Here is a 21,384-nt window from a genome sequence, read left to right as displayed (position 1 = left end):
CTGTTTTATTAACCGGATGACATCGAGTTTATTAAACTGGCTGAGAGGCTCCTTCTGCTGCCAGATGAGAGGGAGCTTGGCCTGGGTCCGAGACCCAACTTGGGAGAGCCAGCCCAATTAACACCCGAGAGGGAGGTCCTTGCAATCACACACATACATTTTCTGAGCACACACAAACACAAATGCACGTAAACACGCTGCGCATGCTAACACACAGAGCATACAGGGAGGTCTGAAGGGGCAGCAGCAGGCAAATAAACCCTCGGGGACCTGGTAGCTCATAGCTAAGAAGTCATACACATGCACACACACCCACAGTTGTAGGGTGGCCTTAGCTTGCCATATAAATCTCTGCCACTCACCTTCAAATGGAGTGGTGCGGTGGGCCCAGTAAATATGAGGGAGTGTGTGTGTTTGACCGCAGATGCAGGTGGAGCTGTGGTGTGGTTGGGCAGACAGTGAGCATCATTCCAGGTTCAGCCCTGGCAATGGGACTCAAACACTACAACCTCACGGTTGGCTACGGAGGTTATTTGAAAGTGTGCTTTTGTTGCTGAATTTGCTCAGCAAATTAACTTTGGTACCTCCTTAGCTACAGCCACTGCTTCAACTTCCAAAGAAAATTGTTTGGGGAAAAAAATACTCTGCAATTAGAAGACAAAAAGACCAATACAGCATCTTGATGACTGGCAGACATAAGGGTTAAATTTCAACATGTTTCTGCTTTATGATATTTAATCACAAAAGGATTGCAGCAACTACTGCTGAGCTAGTGTAGGAGAGATGCCTGATGAGAGACTCCTACAATGGCCACCACTGTATTTTAACGCTTTATTGAAACAGTATGGGCTTTGTGAAAACAACTGCTTCTGGTAAAATAACACATCATTTGCAATGCTGGATTCCAGAAAACCCTAATACAATACATCGCAAATACAATCAACCCTTTCCTCATCTTGTGGCTGCCTGAATATGTGTGTGACTAAACCTCGCTGACCTCTACCAGTCACAACCCACTTCCCAAGTCCATTAAGATCCATGATGAAATATTTTTTAGAAACATACTCTCTATCAACACATATGCATAGCGTTGTCACAGTCTAGACCCACTTGGGAATGCCTTGTCTGTGTGGGACAGGCATAGTTGTGGACGCCTGGCCCCTTCAGAGTTGACACTCCTGGCTGGGATCGCTGGCATCCACAGCTTCCTGATTACCAGCTGTCCCTGCCCCACTCTGCCAGTCTGATCCCAGTAACTGAGAAATAAACAAACAGTAAACAAAGGGCCTAGTTTAGCACCACCGCCCGCCACAGCATGACAACAGGTTTGTCACTCTCGCTCAGTGAGCCAAGGCTAACTGAGCCTTGTGCTCTGGAGAGGAGTAAGAAGCCTTTCCTCATCTTAAAACCACTGGGGGAGGAGTTGCAATCAGTGACAGCGGGTTTGTCTGTCCTGCCTCAAGACAAACAGCACCAGCCAAACCAAGAATAAAGAAATGCAGACTGAAACAACCTAATAGCGTGTCATTTTGGTTCTCAGATTGAGCAGAAACTCCTTAAAGCTCTGCTAAGGATGGAGGCTTTGTGTCTCATTCTCCCCCTCCTTTCTCTCTCTCTCTTATTGTCTCAATCTGTGGACATCTGCTCGCTACAGAGACAAATTCCCCTAACTTGAGACACACTAGCCACCAAGAGAACACAGGCCTATTAATAGGCTTCCTGCTCATAAAAGAGATGTGGCAGATCAGGTTTTTTGGGGGGAGTTTGATATGCATGTAATACAATATTAGTTCAATTGTGATGCACCGTCAGAGGCCCCCTCTATGGAAATCTGCATGAAATCACTGTCTGGGCAAGGTCGTAAATCACCAATGGCGTTGTTTATTATTGCAGTACAGTTTTATGGCAGGCGGGCGCTTTGCTGGGACGTCCCGGAGAGGAATGCCCAACAGAGGACCTGCTAGGTAATGGCCCCTTTATTTCCACAAGGGGGTTGATGGGAGTTCAGTGAAGATCAGGCCTCTCGAGAATTACACGGTTACTGTAAAGCCTGATTAAAGCACAGGAACACCTAACGAAAGCAAGCATATGACATGTTCACTGAGCAGCCGCCGGATCTACAACACATCAAAGGATGATAAAATCAAAGTTCTGGTAGAGGATTGTAAGTAGATGACACAAGCCAAACAGACAAAATCTAGCTCTTATTTTTAATTCCCTTCTGTGTTGTACGAGCAGCCAGTGCGGCTGGCCGACATGCCACAACACCCACTTTTTCTTTCACATAATGTCTGGTCTGGTTGTGTCTGAGTTTTTCTGCCAGGTCCCTGAGCATCGGGAAAACTTATCAAAGAGAACAGACCTCTATTCTGCGCTGCGGAGAGAGCTACACTCCTCTCCTAGTAAGACAGCCAGTCAGGACCTCAGACACTACTTAGTCTTTCAGCTGTTCGGAAGTGGGAAAAGCACATTAGGGGTCATTGTGCTGGTGCATTCCGGTGGTAGCAGCACGACTTGCTTTGTTCAGCCTGGCCTCCTCACCCCGGCCATCGCTCCCACTCCATCTGAAAACATAATTGATCTGGATATCAAACAGGCCGTGCGGCTCTAAATAAAATTCCGTGCATGCTTAATTCTCCAGCGTGGTTTTGGAGGCTGGACATTTTCTTCCCTGTCCAGGCTAATGTTACATGCTGGACTGTCTTAGCTGTGACCACCTCATAAAATCAGCCTCATAAATATTTTTCATGTGTTATTTAAACTAGCTCTCTATGGCTTGGAGTGGTTTGATATATGTTAATTATGCATGGAGGCTCCTACAGACATACACTATAAGGATAGCGCTATTACAAACATTGGGCTGAGGATTGGCTTGGCTTCAGGAACCTCAAGAATGCATGACGCATGTTATACATTGTTGAAACTATCAAGAAAATCTTGCATTGTCTCAGAGGAATTCTGAAAAATATCCAATTAGTAGAAATGCAACTAATATATAGAGCCTGTGCATTATTTTTTAAATGTCACATTAGTTAGTCACAAAAGCACATCTGTCATTTAGATGTAGCCTTGTTGTAAAAAGTATTTTATAGCAGCTATTGTGCAAATTTAAAGAATGTGATTAGCATGTGGGTATGTGATGTTGTTGGGTCTAAACTTGCACCAGCTCCAGTTTCTATTTTGCTTCCTGGTAGGATTAGTGGCTGGGGCCTGTGGTATCAGGGTCAGTCTCTGGACACTGGGGGCAGATAGTAATGTAATTCCAGTAATATTAACACACAATGGAAAGTACAAAAAAAAATATGGTAGCGTTGAATTGTATTTTGCATCTACTGTTCTGTACACAGTATTTTAAATAATGTATTACTTTGTAGATTTAAATAAAAAAAATCAGGACACAACATGTAACAGTTCACAAATCAGTTTTATTAATTTAAACACAATCAAATAATAATGTCAAAAACATCTGTACACATATTTTGCAGACACAACAATCTTTTGCGTTTCACAATGAGGCCTGTGTAGTGTAAAGTATTTCCAGTTTGCATTTATGATTGCAACATAATAAAAAAAGCGTGCAGTATGAATCTATAAAACATTTCCTATTTTTACCTACCATTACCTTGATCTAGCAGCAATATGTAGATACCCCCGGAGTGTGGGGGAAGAAGTTATTTTGAGAAGGTGGGGGTGGGGGTGGGGGGTCCAAATTGAAATGTAAAGGCCAACAGTGATCATGTGCAAAGGAGGGAAAAATTAGAAACACAACGAATCGGTTTCTGTTTAAGAAATTCACAGTCGATAGCACATGTCCTGTATGTTCATAAACCCCTCGAAGTTAGTGGCTTTTCTCTCAATGTTAATTATGGTTTCCCCATCCACAGATGTAGAAGCATTATCAAAAGGGCTTCATGTGTTTCAACTATTTCAAGGAGGGAGACAGAATGTATTTTCAAAGTCGAAATAAAAACACTACATCATACAAAATTACGCTTGCTGTACAAGAGTTGTTATAGCGCTTGTATAAAAGATAATAAAACCTATTCAAGCCTGCTTTTTTTTTTCAGATCTATTCTCAGATTTATTCAAATTTGTTGTTAAAATGGCTCTCAGGAGGCAGGAAATTGTGAGTTTTCTCACTTCCATGCCATATCTGAAACCCTCATCAGAATTAAGTTTGCTTCCAAATATATGGGGTCAGGGCTGCAAGCTGGTGAAATGCGGTAAGGACACAAGTTGTGAGCTACCTTTCTGAATAACTAAAAAAAAAAAAAAAAAACCCAAATACCTCTTTCCCTTTAAAATATGTATCTAAAAAGGACTTGCAGTAGAGGAGACCTGTTAAGCTGTATAAAGATGTGACTGAAGTTTCCTGTAAGGACGAGAAACATCACAGAATCAAATGAAAGGTCATTGACACTTGACATCCATGCTTTTGGTCTTGACAAAACGATTTATCACAAAATCCCATTATCTACATATTTGTTTACTGAACAAAACTTGAACACATCAACACGTTCAGGCGTCGCACAAGCTTATGTGCGATGGGATGCCTTTTATTTATTTATTTTTTTTTACTTCAATGAAAAAGCATTGCCACCTTTCAAGAGCACGTACCTAAATGAATATAGGAAGGAATAGTCCAGTGATTACAAACTTACACACACAAAAAAGATTTCCTCTATACACGATTGTCTCAGCATTGTAAATAAAGTTTTTTGTAATTTTCTTAAATTATTAGAAAACCCCTTTTTCTTGTTTCTTCCATAAACGTCTTCCTCTCGCTGTGGTGGAAATCAACAGTACTTTGTAAAAGGCACGAGTCTTTTGTCGTCGAGGTACCTTCTCAGTGGCACGGCGCCACTCACAAAGTCTCCGTTCATAAATAAGAAGCACAGGACTCCCAGGCCGACAGTTAACAGAGGAGCAGTCGCTTTGTCTGTCTGTCCCACAGAAAGTAGGTAGACAGATAAGGAACAGACAGAGACGGGAGGTGAAGAGCGGAGGGGGGAAGAGCGATAGGGATGGAGAAATGTCATCACCAGCGGTCGCGGGCCTGTGGTTTACTGTAGCTGAGTTCTGTGGCGAGGTGTGGCGAGGTGAGGCGAGGCAGGCGAGGCCATCAGTAGCTCTGCTCTCCTCACAGGTGTGAACCCTGACAGAGTCCCGGCACAAACAGGGGGCCGTAAAACACTTTGACCGCTTCAGAAAGCAGCCAATTCACAGTAACCAGGGCAAGCAGCTGCAGCACCATAAATTCACCTCTCTCCTTCGCTTCCAGAAAAAGAAAAAAGAAAAAAAAGAAGATAAACGTTTAGGGTTAAGACGAAGTGTGACCGTATGTCAGCACATTAACTGTGTGCTCAGCCTTTGTTTTTTTCCTCCGTTCTCCTCTTCTTTTCTTCCTGTGTAGTGGAAGACAGACGCCAGGCAGCACAGGGAGGGCCTTTTCTGAGCTGTAGGGGTCTGCGGCAAGCGTGGGACGGGGCTGGAGGGCAAAGGTGAAAGGTTGCAGGGTGTGCTGAGGCCGAGCAGGGTGTACAATGGTGGTGTAGTGCTACAAGTACTCCAGGTCTAGAGCGTGGTGGAGGGCCATGAGGTCTGAATGGCTGGAGATCCTCCAGAAGGGCATGTTGTGCTGTAGGAGGAATAAAAACATCATATTATGTAAAGTTTTATTTAAAACATTGAAAAATATCTATATCTCTATACATTTTTAGGACAGTTAGTCAAATTACAGAAAATGGTACTCTACAAAATTTTAATGAATCCTCTCATTCATTTATCAAAGAAAAATGCAAAAATTAAGATTTTATTTTTTACACTGCAGCTAATACATTCAATGAAAGAAGTAAGCCCGGTCCATTCACCAGGAAAAGCAATCATATCAATAACACACCCCGACTGCTCCTCTTGCTCCCTTGTGAGTCTATGCAGCCAAACAGTACATTTGTACCTCTAACTAATTTCTCTCCTGCATCAACATGTAGTTTTATACCACCAAACTAATCCAGTAGCTGTCTTCAACTTCAACAGAAATGAACTCCCCACAGTGTCTTTTGAATGAACCTCCTGCCTGCCAGTGTGTGTTCGGGACAGTGCAAATGAGCTGTTGTTCCCAAGCAGAGGACGGGGGAGAAACCTGAGTCGCAGAGAATGAAAGGAGCTTGTCAGGTAGAGTCCTCGGCTCCTCAGTGTGTGGAGCCCATTACCCTCCCCGTATCAAAGGTATGGCCTCTCCCAGGCATATGTTCCGCTTAGGAGAGCCTGCACTGACCCTTAAAAAGCTCTTTGCTTTTTGTTTTGCAAATTGTCTTTGCTTTTAAGTTTAAAAGCTGGAGATGTTATCTCTGCCTTCTCTCCCAGGTGATGGTAATAACCTGAAGACAGAATTGTGGATTTTTTTTTAAATGAAGGAATGAGGGCAGAGAGAACTTTTAGACATTTGCTTTTGTAGTTCCACACAGTGTCACGTCTGATATGTGCCTCCTGACGGGTGAAATTGTTGTGTTATTCCACGTCCTCTCTGATGTTGACGCAGAAACCTTTTACCGCATGGCGTGTCGTGGGACTCACACCACTCAGACGGGGGGAGGGGAGAACACCTTATCCTTCCATCAATGTCACACTCCAACGACTCAAGACTGAGTAAAAATATTTGCATGTTTTTCCACAATCATCCCTCAAGACCATATTCCCAGGGTGTGTTCGCTTTTCATAATACAGAGCTATTGCTTTACACACTTATCCAGGGTAAAGGTTGCTACTTCTTCCTAATCGCTGCCTAATCACTCTTCATCTGTCCTCACGCTTCTACTTATTGTTTACTGAGAAACAGGTGAAAAAGGAGCTGGAGGCTTTTCAAAGGGAAACTCCATGTCTTCACCCTGACACTGTGGCTCACCGAAACTGTCAGTGAAATATGCTCTTGGGCCGCTGATTAATTTGCTAATGAATGTGTTTGCTGTGTGTGGCTTGCATGTGGCGTTTGGTTTACATCCAAACTTGGCAGAAACGCTGAATACACAAATTGTGGAGCAAGAGCCAACAGGTAACATAAAAAGGCAAATGTCAGATGTCAGATTCATCTGAACAGATACCGTCATGTTTCCTGCGAGAGTACTGGAGATGTCGGCTTTGAGCTTTTCTTGATCCGTCTCCTGCTAACAGGCTTGTCGTAGTAAATATTCCTATTTCATCAACAATGATTTAAGTCTCCTTTATGCATGCTCTATTTACGATGTGCCTTCAACATGCCTGAAAGGGCTTGCCTAGCATTACACATACAGCATTCAAGCTGCTCGGGGCAGCGAGCAGGAATATATAATTATGCCATCTCTCCCCTCCCCTGCTCTGTAAACCTGAGATGGTGGAGGAAGAGCGCTGATTACACACTACAGACTTTCTCTCTTGTACTCGGACGCCCTATAAGAGGATAAACGAATGAAAGTAAAGTAAGACTGTTGAGGAGGAGAGCTGGAGCACTGATTCCTTTCTTTGGAGCGGTATGGCAGGTATGTTTTGTGTTCTGTAAGCATTCATAATGAACTCCTGACCTTAAGGAAAGTATTAAACATTCCAAACATTATCTTTTCTCCTAGCTCAATGTATTTCTGATAAATGTTTTCACCAGATGACTTAATGTATATACAGTACGTGGTATCCAAGACTTCTTACCTTTTTCGAGCCTTGCTCCTCTTCCACACCATCTCCAACAACAATGTAAACAACTTTCCTCCCGAACCTTTGAATTACTCTCTCAAAGCAGCTCTCCTTCCCTGTGGAGGAGTCGACAGCAGGATGTTAGTAGCACATAGACACATGCAGGGACCCACACTAAACACCATCAAGTTGATTCAAAGGCACAGGGTGACAAGAGCCCCTTTAAAAACACCACAAGTACAAAATAGGGCAGAGTGTAAACACTTTAAGCTCGGCAAGGAGATGTGATAAGATCAGCTCTCAGCATTAACCCTGTTCTTCTCCTCCTCAAACATGGGACAAATGGACTTAAATCAGCTAAATCACTCTTGGATGCTATAGGGTCTGGTTAGGAGGACCAGTGCGCTTAACACTCTGAGGAACGCAGAACTACACTCAGCTCCAAATCTGTGCTGATGTGCCTGGAAAAGGTGCGGGAGTGAAGCTTGATGTTTATTTTGTATTTGAAAAAGTGAAGAAGAGGAAGGACTGGAGGAAAAGGGGGAGAGATGGGGGGGGGGCTCTGTTGCTGTGGAATGACATAAATGTGCAGAAGTGGTTTCATATGCAGAGGCTGAATAGGAGAGGCCTGGGGAGGCCCAGCACAGGCCCAGCTCCAGGAAAATAATCCCAGGCTGATTAGGCCTATTCCTTCATAGAAGAACATCAACCCTCTCCGGTGACTGAATCTCCCACCCTATCCACGCCTCGGTCCTGTCATAAGGTAGCATGTGTGTCCTAACTTTTCACACTCACCAAGCTAAAATAATAAGCACTCATGTCACAAAGTGATAGATTGATCACAGCGGACAAAACACAAGAGGATTCAAATCACACATTTCAGATGCAGTATTTACCTATTTTGGTTGCACTATAAATATTCTCGATAGGAAAGACTATTCCCAAGCCATAGAGCAGGACCTTAGCCAGGGCAGGGATGAGCTGCGTGGTGGTCACCAGGATATTCACACAGTTTGACCTGCATTAGAGAGAAAGAAGAGGAGAGCAAAGGGATGACATCATTCTAAATCACTCAAAGGGAGGACAAAAGAAAACACAGTGTGCCGAAAATAAAGACACTGCAATGTATCAGTTGTTTAAAACATGTCCTGCAATGAAGGATTGGATCTCAGCTCCTTTTTAAAGTCAGATCTCTTTGCACACTTATCTTTCAAAATCAGACAACAAAAGACTGTCCAAAAGACAAATTGGCGGATTGGTGTTTTCTTTAATAGCTTGGGAGTATGGAGTTGTATTTACACCACATGCAAGTTTATATATGTGCGGTATGGGACTGGGTGCAATTTTCCTCACTGGAGTCCTACCTTGAGTGGATTAATGTTAGTGCTTTCAGTGCCAGTGTTAACCAGGAGTCCGTCAAGGCTTCAATTTCTGCTCGCAATTGCAACCAGGCTTCCCTTTTGGCTGGGCCCAGCAGACCTGAAACGCAGGGTAACATTGTTTAGGTTGGACCAGCCCTCCGAATACCACTGAAATTTTCAAAATTTACCCTGACCAAGTGGTGTGGCATGTGTGCTTTTAGAACACAGACGTGAACACGCGTAGACACTCACACAAACGCCCACATAATGAGGGCATGTACATCTGCAAACTCATTTCCACACAACAGATCTGTACAGAGCAACGCTGCTTGTTGGGGATTACCTCCAACGTTATTTTTGTAGGTGGTGTAGATTTCTTTTACTCGTCTGTAGCGGAAGGCCAGTTTTCTCATCCAGTCCACGCCTCCCCGCACGCCTGTGGCCAGACATAGATTGGCACTGGTCGCTGCTGCGTGGAAACCGTCAGCGCCAAAGTTATATGTACTGAGATAAAGACAAAGAAAGAATCTATCAGCACGTGCTGTGCCAACATTGATGCTAGCAAATGGTACAGTTTATTTTGACTATTCGTTCAAGAATGAAAGTCTGCCAGTGTTGTACCTCAGATCCTGGCCGTTGTCATCGGAGGACACATCGTCGATATGTACCTGGTCACATTCCTGGAATACACAAAACATACACTATGAGTAATGCAGGACTCATACACTCTTAAAGAAATTTAAAAGAGGCTTCTTTCTTGGGAAAGGACACTCCCCACATGTTCCATTTCATTTTTCCACTAGAAACAACATATTTATTCAGGAATTTGTGCTTTGGCTGGTCTTAATTCCCTTCGCTTTGACTTTCTCTTTATATCCTTATGAATCAGTTCTCCACATTATTCTTCCCTTGTGCCCCCTCACCAGCTCTGTTCAAACAAAAACTAACCTCATCATCAGTACGAATAGACTTCGACCACTAGAGGGGTCTAAAGATATGCACACCCACAGACATAACCAATTAAGTCTCAATCCAGCAACTCTAAACACTCCCCAGGTTGGCATTTGAACAGCTATGTCGCTATACTGATTGAGAAATTATATTATATATATATATATATATATATATATATATATATACAGTAGAAGGATGTATAAAGGCTAGCTCAATGTATAAAGAGCTTTGGCACTAATGGTCTGTGCATGTGTCTGTGTATGAGTGTGTGCATCTCTAAACATGTGTGCGCACTCCTCTTCCCCTTTGGGGGTGCCTGGCTTCTCTTGGAAAGGTAGAGGGATTCTGCAGCTCTGCACTGATTCCACCGGTACACAGTAACACAATCCAGACTTTCTGGTAAATGTAACCTACTAGAAAAATTGAACCTGATGCTAACCGCCAATGAAATTATGACCTCTGATTGCTGCTGCGCCACACACCAACACAGCCCCGGGGCTAGTCGGCCGGCAAAAGAGCACAGGAGAAAGCAGACTGAAAATCTGTTATTAGTTTTCCATTTATAGGAGAGCTCTAGTGCCTCCCCCTCCCCCCCTCTGCCCTCAGCCAGCTCGAAATGTGAGGAAGTCCTGCCTTGGCATTGAGATCAACACATTTCACATGGGGCAGAGCAGAGAGACTAACTAAGCTTATTTTTGCTCAAACTTGAGGTGGCTAGCAATTTAGCCAACATGAGGTTGAGCAATAGCCTTGTTATGAGCAAAAGGCTTTAAAATGAATGTGACGTCAAACTCTCAATTTGTTTCAGTCAGGCGTAATCTAGAATGAATAACAGAGAGCGCATTTGATATCTCTATGAAGTAGTTTAAAGAATGTCTCTGGAAAGCTACAGGTTTTAAATTGTCTGTGTAACTGCCAAAAAGGTTAGTCTCACCTGTTTAAAGTTATGTGAGAAATAATAATTTCTCATGGAAATTGAAACTTGAGTGAGAGTATGAAAAATTCCTCCCAATTTTTTAAGCTTTTTAATTAAGTTTCATCCGGCTGTTAAGACACCAAAACACAGAAAGGACTTCCTTGTTTTAAGTCAATCTAACTGAGGCCAAATGCTGACGTTATTGCATTCCTCTCTAATGCTAGAGCAGGGTAAGGGTAAGGGCTTTGGACTGTAAACCTTTTTTATTTTACTGGTTCCCCTCTGAACAAATTTTTCATCTCCCTGGATTTGTGGGGAGAGGGAGGGGAGAGCGACGTGAAGAGAAACTCAAACCAGCTGTTCTTTAACAGAATTAAAATCTTGACCCCCAACCCCTGCTCTAATGCAGCCATTCTCTCGCCAAGCCTCTCCCAGCAAGCCCCAAGATCCAAAGAGGAAAAGACTTTGACCCTGTGACCCCACTCCCCTCCTCTCCGGGGCTCCGGCACCCTGATAAGGGGGTGGAAGGGTAGAGAGGTGGAGATGGAGGAGAGCAGCGGGTAAAGGCTGGGGGAGAGAGTCCAAAGTGACCTCACATGGAGCGAGCTCTGAGCTCCGCGTTCTAGAAGAAGGACTGCCAATTGGAGATGGAGTGCAGGCGGGGGCTTTTAGCTCTGTTGGCTTAATCTGTTTCCAGACACTCACCAGCAGATCTTTAATAGTTGAAGAAAGCAGCAATTTGTCCCAGCTTGAAGATCTGCTGCCAACAAACTTGTGGATAATTTATGTTCTCAAATTATCCCCAAATTTTTCTCAGAACAGAACCTAAGCCAGAAGTATTGGTGTGCTTAATTCCTTAAGTAGTAGAGGGTCTGTTTGTTTAGGAAAACAAAAATAGCACCCTGGGTTAAGCGACTCATAAAGCCTTCTTTCAAATACCTCCCATTCTGGTGCAAGTGACTGGAATGCTTCTATTATACAGTAATTACCTGCTGATGAATCAGACACAATCAGCCGATTGCCACCTTTCACTTTGGTACAGGACCATTCCGTTCCACTCGTTGGGTATATCATTGCCTAATTGTATGCTGTCTTCTGTATGACAATAGTTCCTCATGTTTGTTCTGCCCCTGTAATGTGTTTCTTTCAGAGTCTGACAGCCAGCATGGATCAAAACAGCTATCTGAGAACAATATTACTCAGCGTGTTAATTATGGGCCTACTTTAGGTGCCAGAGGCAAAACTCTAACATGACCCGAAACACATACATTTGTCTCAATAATTAGACCTAACTGTAGTCATTATAACTGCTGCCTGATTATGAATGATTTTTCCTGGACTTTTCCAAATCCTCAAAGCTAATAAACACATCAAACCTCAACAAATGTAAAGTGTTAAAAATTCAAAACGCCCAAGAAAAATACAGGGGTTTTGGTTTTACAGTTTGAATGCCTGCACCCCTTCCAATTCATTGTTTTTGCATGTTTACATAGTTTTTTAATTCTGTAGATATTATGACGCTTAATTAACAGCTGAACCGGGCTCGAGACATCCACAGAGAAGTTTGTCTGTGTGTGTGTGTGTGTGTGTGTGTGTGTGTGTGTGTGTGTGTGTGTGTGTGTGTGTGCGTGCTGTGAATAAAAAGGGAGAGGAGGTTGTTGGAAGAATGCTCAGACTCCAACAATTACTGTTCCCAGCTGGGGCTGGCATAAACCTCTGCACTGGCTTCCTGGGAAGACTGGGAAAGCTAATAGAGGAGGTGGCTGTGGGTAATGTCGTACAGTAACCCTTACACATACTCATTAGGAGCCACTTCTGAAGGCCTCGTAAACACCACAGAGCCATGGATCGTGCAGGTTCAAGTTAAGTACAGTCGTATAATCAAAGTGGATAGAACAGAAAGAAACACTATGGGGCGATGAATTTTACTAACTGACTAACTCAATGGTATTCCAGCATTGTTGGATGGATGGATTATGAAATTCCAAATAAATAGAACAGATCTGACAAATGCATGCTGAGTATACAGAAAGCAAAGAAGAAATAAAAAATAAATAATATATATAATTAAATATAATTTACAGTTGAATTAGTGACACCTTGTGATAAAGTAGGTCATTAATATGCATGCAGGATTTAATAAAAAGAATTTATAAGCTCTTAAAGTTACGGTCACTACTCATTGGAAGGCTTAAAAGAAAAAACAACATGCTGCTATTATTTTGTTTTTTTTTAATCACACTAACGATAGAATGACAGGGCTTCAAGATGGTGGCACGTTGAGGGGCAGTCTGAGAATTTCTTAGAGCCTTTTGAACATCTCTTTTCCATCGAATCCCCCCATTCTCCCTTCACCAAGCAAACAGTGGTCTCTCTAAAACCTACAATCACAACTAACTCACACCAGATGTTCCTACTGTACTCAGGAGTGAAGACCCTCCACCAGAAGCCATCGCAATTACTCCTTATGCAAACACTATGTCTTTCTGTTAAATTCATCAGCAATATTCTTTTCTTTTATCAGAGTTCATTCAGCTACCAAACGGTCTTTATCTGTACAGGAAAAAATGCACAACAATTGAAGACAGGATACTTCTGCCTCAGGATACTTCGATCTCTACATCAATTCACTCTCTCTTCCTTTCCCTGTCTCTGTCTTTCCACTAGTCTGCTGAAAACCCTTCACTGTGGAGGAAGTTATCAGAGCCCTCTTTGTTCCCCTGGCATCTGTCATTAAGCAATCAGCAATGACGGCCTGAGTCTTCCTGTAGCCCTGGAAAGAGCTCAGAGTGGTGACTGCAACAGTCAGAGGCAAGGAGAAGAAAGACGGGGCAAGTCAGAAATACACGTTACCAAAACACAGAATGGACCATGCTATCTAAACTAACTCTTAGACCTGTTTTTCCCATGAAGGTCTAGGTCACTGCCCTATAGACAGTATCTACCTTTTGGATACAAGCTGCCCAACTCACTTCTCACTTCTCTCTCAGGTGAGCTGTTGGGGTGGGGGTGGGTGGTCAAAACCACAGTGTGAGCGATAACAGCCGTCATCACAGCATTCCTTGTGACCCTACAGGCTAATACCATGTGAAAAAGGCTCATCCATGGTTCGCAGGTTCTCAATACCGCCACTCCACCGGCAGTGGCTGTCATCCCCCCCGCGGTCTGTGACCCCCAGCAACTTCCTTCGCCGTTCCCACCACAGGCACCCCTGTCTGGGGGGAAAGGAGGAGGGTGCAGAAGGGAGGGGGGCTGTGATTACCTGGGGGTCAAACACAGGATGTGGGTAACAAAGGAAGAGTTCTTCAAACCCACTTCATTTCAATCCACAATCTGTGCTTGAACAGCCACGGAATTCAAACAGCGGCGCCAAACAAAGCACAGGTATAAAGAAGTCCATGCTGGTTTTACAAAAATTCACACGATCAGGAGAAGGGATCCAGAGGGAGCACAAGTACACTTTGCTCAGAAACAGACTGAATTTTAACAAAATGGTCTGTAAAGCACTGTTGTAGTAACTGGAAAAGTTGGAAAAGAAAGAAACCCCCCACAGGTAGGCAGTGAAAAGTATAAATTAGTCATGTGTGATGGATGAGCTGCTTCTCATTACTTCCTATTTTTGGCGTTGCAAGTCCAAACCACACCTCAAGGAGAGCGACATTAAATGCAATATCAAATCTCAGTCATTTCAGCATTTTCCCTTCGCAACAAACGTATCTATAGAGAAACAGTTTGTTCTTGCCAAGTGGACTGTTGTTTGGACAAATCTGTGCAAGTTCTGTTCTCTTCCTCCATGGACCATGCTGGGCAGGTGCTGTGTCTCCCTCTTTAATTCAGGACAAGAAATCTATTCTTAAATATCATCATTTGTCACCAGACAGTAATGTTATATTTTCCATGCACCCTCAACCCCTATTGGTGCATGAATCGGCTGTGTTAGGATAGTGGGTAGAGGGTTGGGGTGGAGCTCTGTGGGGCGAAGATTGACAGGGTGGCTTTGAAACCTCCACTTTCTCTCTGTAGTCTTTCCAAAACACATCAGTGGCTCCGCCTTGAGACGTGATGGAGCTATGTTGAGGAGTAGGACAGAACTGCTGCATCAGTGGCCAGGCAATTGATGAAATACCTACATCAGTGTGTACAGACCTAAAGAAGCCCATCTGACAAAATATACTATATATGAAAATGGCCTTTTTTAGTTCACTGTTGCAATTTGGTTTCAGCAGCATATTGTATATTGAAAAATTAAAAAAAAAGAGAGAGAAAAGAAAAGGAACTCCTAATGAATGGTTTCATAGTTTTTCCACTGGTGCTGATCTTGACGGGTTGTTCTGTTTTGTGTGTTATGATGGTGTTATTGAAATATAAACAAAAATCTGTGCCACAAAGCTACAGTGTTAATTGGTAACTGATAAACTGAATGACTTCATTTCATGATTCAATGAAAAGCACAGTTAGCATAATGTTCCTCCTTACTGGGAATAAAACCACAAAAATACACTATCAAGGAAAACACCATAAAGCTACCAATCATATGGAATGGCGAGTATAGGATCTGACTCTCTACAGTGGGACATAAAAACAACAGAATGGCTCCACACTAAGAGGCTCTGGAGGGCCATTTCAGCCACTAGGAAAAGGTAACCATGCATTTCACAGCATCTCTCATTAACAGGCAGCCCCTGGGTGAGAGTGACAGAGGAGGTTTCAACCCTGCGACTGCAGGCTGGGAGCTATAAAAGGCACTCAGCTCACAGTGTCACAGGGTTGCTCCACAGGTGTGTGTGTGTGTGTGTGTGTGTGTGTGTGTGAGAGAGTCTGTAGGTACTTTCATGAGTGTTTGTACAGTATTTGTTTGCATGTATCTGTGTGTGTGTGTGTGTGTGTGTGTGTTAAGACTTTGCATCACAACATGTTCAGAGTGCACGTGCATAGTGTGTGAGAGAGCGTTGTACACAGCATGGAGGCATCAGTGGACTAATTTAAAATGTTCCCACCTTTAAAAGACCTCTCCCCCTCTCTCTCCCTGTGAGTGGTTTGCCCCGTGCCCTTTATCCTCCAGACAGGGAGGGTTGTTTTCTCACCCAGGGAAGGGGGAGACGGCAGCCCCTGTACCCCACTGAGAGGGGAACACAGGGGGCTCGGCCAGTGAGAGAGAGGCCCCTGGTTCCCACATACCACTTGGTGTTAGCGTTTGGGCTGCAGCAGCGCACCTACAGTAAACTCACACCCTGAGTCAAAGCAGAGCTGTCAGTCTTCCAGTGAGCTCAGCCTCAGTGGGCTTCATTATACACATCACTTTAGACCATCAATTAACTCCACATTCAACCCCACACCACAGCTTTAGCATGAAAATGGCATCAAGTGAAGCAAGTTTACTATGTTCCAAAAATAAGATGTGAACAACAAATCTTCTTAGTAATTTACTCCTAAAAGGATATTATTTTGAAAAATATTTAAAGGTTATTAAAAGAGTGTAATTCTGAATATAAAATATAGAAATTAATGAAATTGCTGATATTATCTTTCCATTAGGGTGTTGCTATCAATTAAGACATTACAAAAATTATTGATTTTGTTTGAAGTTTTTTTTTTTTTTTTTAGACATAACATTGATTGTTTATCTCTGTTATTGAAATGCAACTTCTTCTATAAGGAAAATTAATACCGCGGAGATCACATCAATAGGGATCATATTGCCTTGAATTACTTTCCTAATACGTCCTTCAGTGAGAGCATTTTTGATGATAAAAACAGATTGTGCTGTTCATACAATACTACACCCATCCTTTAAAGGGCTGAGCAGCAAATGGTTTGCGCGGGACGATCGATTGAGAGATTTGTGTGTGTGTGGGTTGGGAGGGGAAGTCTTTTGGGGAGGTGCAGTATTTCTGGGACGCACCTTCAATACTATCTACTGGTGAATGAAAAAAAGAGAGCGCTGATCCAGAAAAAGGTTAGAGGAGAATGAGGGAGAGAGACGTAAGGGTGAAACTGATCCCTGTTGACCCCTTTGGCATGCCCTCTTTCTTTTTACGACTTTCCTCTGAATCGTCACTCACCAGCTCTATCGACACGGTCCAGCCTCCATTCACACACACACACACACACACATACACAAACGCATAATACACAAGACTAGAGCGTTCGCTCTGGCTTCGGCAGGCACAATATTATGCTTAATTGTAATGTTGGAGGCCTGTAAACAACCCTTGTGCGTTTTAAATGTTTAAAACTGATTAATTTATCTTAAAAACTAACATTTTAATTCAAGCAAAATAAGCTGGGACTGCACATATAGTGTAGGACGCTGAGTCCACATTTAATGTTCTTGTGCAGAGGCTGGCAGGACAACAGTGTTAAGACTTAGATGGACCACTCACACACACACCGTTAGGCCACTAACTCTGCACCTGTGTTTCTGCACAGCCTCTGGGGTCTCTCTTTATGGCTTAGACTAAATTAGATGGACCATATGCATTTCTACACATGCTTAAATACATAACTGCTGCTGGCTGCAGTATTTATAGTTGGACTCTATTTAGCTCTATTTGAGATGGAGGACTGTAAATCAGCAGAGAGGAAACACAACTGGTTAGGCATTGCTGAGAACTGGCACTTAACACTCAGACTGGCCCAGCTCAGTTAATGAGGAGACATCAATACGCCTTCAAGAGAGTGTCATTCCTCCTCTCGTATGATTGGTAATGACAATCATTGCAGTGTCTGCAGAGAGGTCTTTACATTGGACATTCTAAAAAGCATTCTTGCAGCAGACCACAGATTGCTATTTCAGTCATAATACTCTAGTTTTAGCTGTAAAAAAAAATCTAAAGCTTTCAAGTGTCAAAACAAAATCTAATAATTTCGTTACTGAGATAGAGCAGAAGAAATGTACGCGTTGCATTTTTAAATAATTTTATAAGCAGTCTGAGCTGCCAATTCATCTGTGAACAGTTTCATCACACATGAAAAGAAATCAAAACACAGGACAGATGTTGAGCAAAACCACATTTAAGTGTTGTCACAAACTGCCATTTTTTCAAATGATTGGGGCACATCTATTAAATAAAGTGCAGCTACAATGGATTCTACATGGCCGGGGCATAAGGAAATATTTAACCAGCCAATTGCAACCAATTAACTTTGATCACGATGACTGCGTTTGGAATCTCAGTCACTCGTCTGTCGGGGAGAGTATGAACATTTTCTTTCTCTGTCTCTCTCTCGCTCCCGTTTTTTTTTCTCCTTCTTGGGTTTGTTTCATGTCACACAGCCGAACATGGTGGTGAGTAATGAGACTTGGCAGACTGGCCACAGATCTCTTCACACTTAAGTATCAAACAAAACATTTCCTCTACTGTGAGGTCAGCATAAAGCAGGACACTGCGCTTGGTCAGTAGGATCAGATTCACTGGGAAAGAGACAGAGGAGGCAGCAGAGAGAAAAATCGCGAAAATAAAAACTCAACAAAATCGTAGACAGAGAATTAGATAGAGCTAGTGTTGAGGGAACTAAATTGCTTTGTTTATTGCTAAAATGTGATGAGCACTGATAGTTAGTTGGGTTTGACATCTGCATCTGTAAAGAAGGTAGCTGGTGCGTTTCATGTCTGTGCTCGTGTGCACGTGTATGAACAAATGTGGCACACAGTTTTCTGTACATACAGTCTGAGCCTAAAGACATCTCTGATCCTCTAGTCTTTCACTTCTCCCCAGAGTGAAGCAGAAACTCAAACACCCCACCTCACAAACCCACATATACACACACCTCCCTACCCTTGATCCCTCTATTCCTGTGCCCCAGGGACAGATTTTACACTAGCCGTACATGAATCAGGGAGGCAAAAAGGCGTAGGAGGGGAGATGGCGGGGGATTTCATGCTGTGACGGTGGGGTCTGTGGTGTAGGTGGACAACGACACCAAGCACACAGCATGACACACAGACAGACAGAGCGGCCACAGAAACACTAGAGCCTGACAAATTGAGCTGGCCGCTATGGGAGTGGGAAGAAGGTGGGGGGTGGGGCAGGGCTGGTGACCCAGGAATGACGGAGACTGACAGCACATGTAAAATTCATGGTATCCCTTGGGCTCCGGGGTAATACTTCACCACTATGGGACTGGTAACTGAGAAACAAGCTCCACGCTATGAAACAGTTGTTGCTGCTTTTACTAAAATCTTAATGTGCTTTTCTTACACTCCTCTTTCCACTAAAATCATCCCAAAGAGAACAGAAGGCATTTGTGCAGGACAGGAGCATAGCAGAGCTAAAGAAAGCTTAAAGAGGAGAGAAAAACACACACATAGACTTACCTCTAAGTCATTAAAGAATAAGTGTGTGTCGGCCAAGTTGAAGATCATTTCTTCCATCCTCAAGCCTAATGATACAGATGTCGGCGGATCCTGAAAAACAGACAATAAATAAAAAAACTTCCTTCTGAATATTGAGGTAATTTTGTTCTATTTTGAAGAAGCTAAGAATCCCTTTAAATTTCTCAGCAGGCTATTCCCATAGAGGAAGACATTAGGCAGACTTGAAAGTTTCAGCCTCTGTTTACGACCCTCTGAAAGGGACCAGAATAGTCAACAGAAATGCCACAGACTTGAATGAATGCAGTTAAAGCATGTCTCTTCTCAGGAGGGGTGGTCGATTTAGAAGAGTTGGGGTCATAGTCACATCGTAAAGAGCCCATTCTCCGCATACCTGTGCTGATGCATCATCTGATTGCTCTCTAGGTGAAAGATAAAAACAATTCCCCCGAAAGCAACCACTCTGAGGTGTTTAATTAATTATTTATTAATATTAAAAATAATTCAAATGTAAAATAAATACTGCATCGGGCACAACTGCAATTTTTCCTTAAATCATGATCTCTGTCAGTAATGTGACACTTGCTGTAATGGTGGTAGGGTTGCACTGTCTGTAAGATAATACCTAGAGAGGAGTGAACTACACTGTAAATAGTTAATGAGCCTGTGACAATGAGTGTGATTTTCCCTTTAAAAAGATAATGAATAGGCAAAAAGTCTTCAGTACATTTTCTCATAAACATTTATAAAGATATAAGCCTTGTGGTGTAATTATTTTTCACATACTAACAAAATTGCTCAAACACAATTATTTTACTCCCATGCCATTATTAAGTTTCTGTTCAGATGTAAAACAACGTACAAAACATATTTTAACTAACTAACTAACTGGATAGAAGTGCTTCCATTCTCTTTGTTGTTGCACAAATTAAATTACTTTTTATCTTAACTCTAATCAGCAGATTGTCTTCAGCAAGCAAAGGATAAAGAGACACAATAGCAGGCCATGGAGGAGGATTTTCTGTAGCTGGGTGAGACTGCATTAAAGACAGGCCAGGCAGGACCAGAAGCAGGGATTACAGAGTTAAACCACCTGAAGACACACCTGAGCTTTCTACTGATTAGCTGTCACACCCCACAATGCTTATGTTTTCACTAAAATGACAAGAGGACAAACCACACAAGTAGAGCTCAATCCCCACTTCTAGAAGCTTTCTCCTTCCTCTTAACCTCCCAGTTCGAATCAATCTTTCAGTCAGAATTCATCAAAAATAATTAGCCTCCCACATCAACAGGCCACCAGCTCCCTCTCCCCAACCCCTGGCGCTGTCGGGTGATTTAGCATTATGGACTGGTTTGGTGGGAAAAGACAGACTTCTCCGGCACAAGTGAATCCTTTCCAATTAAATCTAAACAATCAGTCAGTGAGGGGGTTAAGAATACAAGCAGGCCAGAAGGCCAAAGTGCTGCTGCTGTCATTGCTCCAGCACCACCTGTCCCGAGATGTCAGTGCCATCCACAGGGGCGCCAAGCCCCCCCCATCCCTTCCTCTGAGCCCCTTACCAATAACAACCCCCCATCCCCACCCACTTTAAGCTCTAGCTCTGGCCAGCCCAATAGCAGAACAGCTGGCCTCAGCCATCAGCTTTATGGGGGTGAGCTGCCTCGATGCCAATTAAAAGAGCTGATAAGAGCAGCAGTGTGTTTATGTGTGTGTGTGAGAGGGAGAAAAAAGTAGAGTCAGAGAGAGTGGGTGGGAGGTCACAGTGAGTGAGAGAAAGTGTGGATGTGTGCTCACTTAGATACACATCTATTTATAGTAAGCTCAGAGCAGCTAGGAGGGAAAACTGTTTTGTAACTTTTTTGTTTATGCCACTAAGATAGGGATGACATGAATGACACACAGGAGGAAAGAGAAGGGGGAGAAACAGGGTGGTTCTTGTAGGGGATGTTGGCCTGCATCACTTTCTTTTCTGAGGTAGTTTACAGATCTGCATTTCTGATAGGCTTTGAGGTAGCGTGCTCTGTGTTTGCCGTGACTGACCATGTCTTCCTCTTATAATATTGCTTGAATGTAATAGTGTCTGTAGGTTGGAGCATGAGAGGAAGAGAAATGTTGGTAAAAAAAAAAGGGTCTGAAATGGGCTGAGGAGGAGAAAAAAAGGGAATAAAAGAGA

General features: G+C 43.0%; 1 protein-coding gene across 12 annotated transcripts in view; it reads right to left on the bottom strand.

Annotated features, from left to right (window-relative positions):
• Positions 1-3,405: 3,405 nt before the first annotated feature.
• Positions 3,406-21,384, bottom strand: part of eya1 (EYA transcriptional coactivator and phosphatase 1) — a 62,760-nt gene continuing 44,781 nt past the window's right edge. For all 12 annotated transcript variants that reach the window (XM_044176955.1, XM_044176956.1, XM_044176953.1 and 9 more), the window contains 7 exons: positions 19,211-19,300; positions 9,645-9,703; positions 9,367-9,527; positions 9,027-9,141; positions 8,559-8,680; positions 7,678-7,778; positions 3,406-5,638 (listed from right to left, as the gene is read on the bottom strand). In XM_044176955.1, the coding sequence (XP_044032890.1) occupies positions 5,558-5,638; positions 7,678-7,778; positions 8,559-8,680; positions 9,027-9,141; positions 9,367-9,527; positions 9,645-9,703; positions 19,211-19,300 (729 nt within the window). In that variant the 3' untranslated portion in view covers positions 3,406-5,557. The remainder of the gene's footprint in view (positions 5,639-7,677; positions 7,779-8,558; positions 8,681-9,026; positions 9,142-9,366; positions 9,528-9,644; positions 9,704-19,210; positions 19,301-21,384) is intronic.

Source organism: Siniperca chuatsi, linkage group LG19, assembly GCF_020085105.1.
Source record: "Siniperca chuatsi isolate FFG_IHB_CAS linkage group LG19, ASM2008510v1, whole genome shotgun sequence".
NCBI lineage: Eukaryota > Metazoa > Chordata > Actinopteri > Centrarchiformes > Sinipercidae > Siniperca > Siniperca chuatsi.
This window is presented reverse-complemented; position numbering and strand designations above follow the sequence as displayed.